Genomic DNA, 6388 nt, shown 5'->3' with positions numbered 1-6388 from the left:
TTGTTCCCGAGCAGACGTTTCAACCGTGGTATTATAGGAGCATACCACATCACCTTGGCGGGAACCCTCTTCCCTGGGTTTCTGGCCCTCAACATCGTCACCAGGGTCATCGCCTCTGATCTTATAACGCAATGCGCGTGCATACCGGGCATTCATTCAAATTCTCGTATTCACCGCGGTAGAGGATGCGATCGTTGATGCATGCATGTATCTTCGTAACCTCTAAACCTAGAGGGCAGACAACCTTCTTTGCTTCGTACGTACTCGGCGGGCAACTCGTTATTCTTTGGAAACATATTCTTCAACATTTTCAGCAAGTTTTCAAATGCCGAGTCAGCTACACCTGCCTGTGCCTTCCATCTCAGCAAATCCAGTGTGCAGCCCAGCTTTTTCAGACCATCATCGCATCCGGGGTACAGCGCCTTCCTGTGATCCTCTAACATGCGATCCAAATTCTCCCTCTCTTTTTCAGTTTCGCAGCGTCTCCGTGCATCAGCAATGGTCCGACCAAGATCATCAACGGGATCATCATCACGTGCCTCTTCTTCACCTTCCCCTTCACCTTCCCCTTCACCTTCAGCATCCTTCATGAAAGTATCACCGAAATGAGCAAGATAGCTTTCATCGATGAAATCATCCCCTTCTTCATCTTCTTCCATTATAACCCCTCTTTCTCCATGCTTGGTCCAACAATTATAGCTTGGCATGAAACCGTGCCGAAGCAGGTGCATGTGAACATCTCTTGAGGAAGAGTAACCATTCTGATTCTTACATTTAACACATGGACAGATAACAAAACCCCCCTGCTTGTTCGCATTAGCCACTACGAGGAAATCTTTCAAACCCGCACTGAACTCGCCGGAGAGTCGGTTACCGTACATCCATTGTCGATTCATCTGCATTATTATAATATAAAACATATAATTAACCATCATGCATTTGTTAAACTAACTAGCTACAAACAATATAAATTAAACAATGAACTACACACATGCACATGCACATTTTATCAACGACACATCAAAGGTTCAAGTTGCTAACCGCGATCGAGGAGGAAAAAATAAATGAGAAAGCTCAAGTGTGGCTCCAACACTTCATATCATGTTTGTTTCATGCTCTTGGGGCATTTCATCAAACACCTTATGTGCATAAGAGGAACCAAAAGCAAACCTAACACCCACTTGTGAAGCTTGTGAAGAGAATGGCACCAAATGGCTAAGTGTTGGCTGCTGGGTGGGTATATATAGGGGAGGGGCTTTAGTCCCGGTTGGCCTGGCCAACCGCGACTAAAGACCCCCCACGTGCACCGGCTGGCCACCGAGCGCCCTGGGCCCAGGCCTTTGGTCGCGGTTCGCCTCCCGAACCGCGACTAAAGGTACCATTAGTCGCGGTTCCTGCAGCATCGCGACTTATGGGGCTCACCCGAAGCCTGTTTTTCCACCAGTGTTCTGATGTTCTTTGCATGTTTGGATTCTTGCCAACAATAAAGGACAATTGGCCTGCATGGGTTAAGCTAAGTCAACCAAGAAATATTGGCCAGTTGGATCAGCGCAAACACATGATCGATGCAATACGGAAGCTTCTGATGCTCGAGCGAACCAAGTTATATTCGCAGATTACAGCTAAGCAGCAGGCTGCCGATCGATGGAGCACATGCACAGATGCGACTCTTACCGTACGTACGCCCCGTCTCGCGCAGCCGGCCTATAGCCCCTCGCTACTAGTCGCCGCCGCCGCCGCCAAACAGCGACGACGAACTGTAATACACGATGAGCAGGAAGAGCAGCAGCGCGAGCGCGGCCCCCAGCGGCGATCCCCGGCCAGCGCGGTGGGCAGCGTCAAGCGACTCGCCCAAGGCGAGCCCGACGATGTCGACGAGCCGGTAACCGGAGGAGAGGACCCGGATGAGGAGGATGAGGCTGACGGGGAGCAGCAGGAGCCCCACGGGGCCGAAGAGCTCCTTCACGGACTCGAGGACCGCGTCGCCGCCGTCCACCATGAAGAGCGGCCCCGCCACCACCAGACCCCCCACCACCGACACCAGGACGCCGTACTGCGGCAGGTCGTGCCCGCGCTCCTCCCTCATCTCCGACGACATCATCGCTCCGGCTGATCACGAGACAGGCTAGCTAGGCTAACTCGGAGGACCTAGCTGCAAACTGAGATACTGGTTGTTGGTGCGGCCTTCGCCATTGACAGGGGCACATTGCCGATTCTTATCGATCTCGTTCCAACTGCGACCGTTCCGGACGTATTGTATATGGTCGTTCGGTATGTCTTGTAGATTAATTGGAACTGAAAGTGAAATGATACCGGCGACGACCTTGACCGAGCAGGGGTTGAGAGCTCCGTCCCAATAAGCTATACTTTGCTGACGATGTATAGTACATATGGCTCCTCCTTGATATGCTTGAATATGGTACAGGTACATCGCTTGAAAGTTTTACACCTCCTCCTTGATATGCTTGAATATGGTACAGGTACATCGCTTGAAAGTTTTACACATCGAAGGGACGTACATGCACAATGGAAGAAGTTGTCTACAGATGAGGCAACGTTCGCCCAGCCCCAAATAAGAGCTACAATTGTAGGGGGAAACATATATATGAGATGAAAACGTGTCGCTTTGCCGTCCCATGCGCGATCTCGGTTACTGCAGAGCAAATGTGGCCCGAGAGCCGATCGCCGCGCTCTCCCCGGACCTGTGGTCGTGGTGGAGGGGCTTGGTGACCGCCGGCTTCAGCATGGTGGACACTGGCGGCCTGGCGGCGAAGGAGACGGCGACCTGGAAGGCCTCGCGGGAGGCTGACCGGAGAAGCTCGACGACCACCCTTCTCGCCGGCATGGCTCGGCGAGAACGGGCTCTCGGGAAAGTCGGAGGTCGGAACGCGCGCGGGAGACGTACGTATGGACAAAGGCTGCATCTGCGATGGAATGCAGGTTATAGAGGGGGGATTCGCCGAGCGAGCCTATATTTGGGGGAGAACGGCGGTTACGTACGAAAGGCTCTGGTTCATTCCCAAAGCCTGAACTTACATTCTGGCCTTTTTGTTTCTTTTTTTTGTTTTGAACTGACTTATATTCTGGCCTGAATGACAACGCCGTTTGCAACCCAGAGCACGTGATTTAAGTTCGGTGTAGCTAGCCTGCCTCGTTTTCTTTTCCTGCATATTATTTTTTTTGAAAGAAAGGGGTCTTTCAAGTTTCATTAACGAAACTTTTTTTTGCAGGAATTTTTTTATTAATCAAGTAATAGGAGTGTCATCCTGATTACAAACTAAACGAATCACATCTGGTCCAGAGCCGATCCAGACATTGGTGGAAGTTTGGACACGTCCAAACTGAGCTAGACTATGACATACACCATTTAGTTCTCCACAACATTGCATTCTCTAGCACTACCGCAAAAGTATTTCACTTCATTGATCAACCCAGCATACGGAGATCTATTCATTGTGTCCTCGTTGATCATCTGAACCGCTTCAAGACAGTCGCTTTACACAACAATTGGATAGGCTGACAACTGTATGGCCAAGGATAAACCCGAAGAAGCACCGTGGGCGAAAGAATCACTCGAAAGGAGCCACGTAGGCCAAAAGAGTACATGCGGCCTGGCTGGGCACGCCATCCATGCTCATTTCAGCCTCGGGCATCGTCTCAGGCCCTCCTTTTAAACGATGGCTCCGTTTTACCCAAAAATCTAAGCCATATTTTTTCTGATATTTATTTAGGTGGTGGTGGAGGCGAAAGTCCTCTCCTACCCTGGGAGAGGGCAGATCCTGCTGCACCGGTGCCTCCGGTGAAAGGGAAATCGACGCCATCGTCATCACCACTCCTCCTTGGCTTGGGGGTGGCATCTCCATCAACATCTCCATCAGCACCATCAGCACCACCATCTCCATCTACGAGATCGACTTCATCCCCCTCATAGTTTGTGTTGAATTGAACCGCGGATATCGTACGAGTCTAGTTGCATGCCTGTGATTGGTACTTTATATTTATTTGGTGGAGAGATTATATATTCAGATTGTGTTGCAACCATTATGCCTCTGGTCTATATCATGTTTTACACTTGTGAGTAGTTCCCCACGTTCGTGAGGGCATATGATGATCTGGCTATGATTCTATATGATATGTAGTGAGTATTTGGTCAAGTTTTTATCTTTTATGTTGTTCTATGATGGTTTTATACGTACATCGACTGCATATTACTTCACCTATATGGGATCATAGGGTTACACTTTAATGTAATGAATGTGTGTTGGAAGGGCGAAATGACAGAAACCGTTTTTCAGTACTATGAGTTGCATTAGAGGGGTTTATGCCGGGGACCAATGATCTTATTGCTATGATGGGATATTTATGTCTTAATGATTCCTATGCTTGCATATGAAAATGGCTCTAAGACCCATCATAAGGGATGAATTTGCTCATATTTATGGTTGCACCTGATTTAGGCTCCGCCCCTAATTAAATGAAACTTGACAAAATATTTATTAGGGATTTCTATTTTCGTGCCCCTGGCTCCTTAGTTGTGCTCAGTTTTCTCCAGCCCCTTAGTTTTTCCTCAGTTTTCCCCAAGACCTTGTCTGAAACCCGCAGAAGGAGCTCGGACGGAAGGAATCCCGTTTAGTTGACGTTGGTTGGTGCTGGCAAGTGGGGCCGCTGTTGGTGCCCCGCAGTGGACATATCTTCACTTATCCATATCATCGTGGGACCCACAACTTGTCCACGTTAAGTGCGCCGGACCCACAGCTTACCCAGGTGACCGTTGCAAAATGGGAGCCCGAGCCAGCCCCGCGCCCGTGCTCGTGCCATTGCTTCCCCTTTCTTTCCCCGCGCCCCATTGTTCTTCTTCTCCGCCAGCGGCAGCCCTTCTCCGGCAGGCGGGTGATGTCTAGTTTCTCTTCGACCTCCCGTTCTTCATGGCCGCAGTATGGACCCGTGCCTTTGACAAGATGCCCTGACTTCCCAAGCCAGGAGCCTCTGAAGCGGTCGACCTGTAAGACGGACGAGAACGGCAACCGTGGACGTGAGTTCCTTGCATGCGAGAGCTTGCCATATAGAGAGGGGGATAAGGTTAGATCTCGCTCCAATTTCTCTGTTTTCTCTCGATTTTCTTGCTATTCCCTCGAATTTGGGATTTAGGGTTCACGTTGTTGTTTTCAGATCCTGAAGAAATGCAGGCATTTCGAGTGGATCGATGTGTACATTCAGAGGCTTCAATTGCAGGAATTAATTGACGCTATTGGGGAGCGCAATTTGGGAGGGGGGACTTGCTGTAGAGAATGCGGCGGAGAGAGGAGCCGTTCCGATTATGCCTAATGCTCCCAATGTAGGACTGGTGTAAGTGAAGGGAGAACTGAAGAAAATGAACAAGCAGTTAAGGCAGCTAATCGAGTTGAAGAAGCAAGCTAATCTGATGGCTGGTTGTTTTTTCTGTTGTATAATTGCGATCGGATTCTTATCATTGCTCACCAGGCGCTAGAAGTTGTTACAAGGGATACCTTGTTACAAATTCATTATTCAGTTACATGTACCTGTAGTTGTTTTCATGGTTAGTGTGTGCATTCACCGAAATTACCAACTATATTGGAATGCTTTATGTATGCCTCATGTTTATACAAGGGATTCTTATCATTGCTCACCGAACTATATTAGTGTGTGCCGTTTCAAATTACCGAAACTATATGCCAAAACTATATCCCCTAAAAGAAAAAGGAAAGCGAAAGATAGTTGATAATTGTTAGAGGGGTGAAAATAATGCATTCACCGAAATCCGCAAATATGTATGCCTCATGTTTATACCGAAATTATACCACATTTGGGCCGTTTCAAATTACCGAAACTATATGCCAAAACTATATCCCCTAAAAGAAAAAGGAAAGCGAAAGATAGTTGATAATTGTTAGGGGTTGACAATAATGCATTCACCGAAATCCGCAAATATGTATGCCTCATGTTTATACCAAAATTATACCACTTTTGGACCATTTCAAATTACTAAAACTATATGCCAAAACTATATCCCCTAAAAGAAAAAGGAAAGCGAAAGATAGTTGATAATTGTTAGAGGGGTGAAAATAATGCATCCACCGACAGAGAGAGAGAGGGGTGGCCACGAAGAGACGGGGAGGGGTATACTGCCCATTAGATCAGTTGATCAACGGTTCGTGGAGTCGATCCGTGTGACAACGGCTCAACCAATCAGGATAAGTTTGGGCTTCTGAGAGCATTTGTGACCAAACTTGAGGGCAAAACTGAGTAGTACTAACAATCCAAGGGCACATAAATAGTAAATAGACTAAGGGATTCAAACAAAAAGAATTACAAAATGAAAAATGCGTGTTTTGTACAATATAATTCATATTGGGCTACATCAAATTAT

At 47.9% G+C, this 6388-nt stretch overlaps 1 protein-coding gene across 1 annotated transcript; it reads right to left on the bottom strand.

The window, feature by feature from the left end:
• Positions 1–1105: 1105 nt before the first annotated feature.
• LOC127331546 (uncharacterized) lies at positions 1106–2921 on the bottom strand. Its single transcript, XM_051357718.2, has 2 exons — positions 2505–2921; positions 1106–2449 (listed from the first exon to the last, which is right to left on the bottom strand). Exon 2 carries the CDS (start codon positions 2099–2101, stop codon positions 1721–1723), a length of 381 nt encoding a protein of 126 aa, XP_051213678.1. The 5' UTR covers positions 2102–2449; positions 2505–2921; the 3' UTR covers positions 1106–1720.
• Positions 2922–6388: the final 3467 nt, after the last annotated feature.

This window comes from Lolium perenne, chromosome 2, assembly GCF_019359855.2.
Source record: "Lolium perenne isolate Kyuss_39 chromosome 2, Kyuss_2.0, whole genome shotgun sequence".
Classification (NCBI taxonomy): domain Eukaryota; kingdom Viridiplantae; phylum Streptophyta; class Magnoliopsida; order Poales; family Poaceae; genus Lolium; species Lolium perenne.
This window is presented reverse-complemented; position numbering and strand designations above follow the sequence as displayed.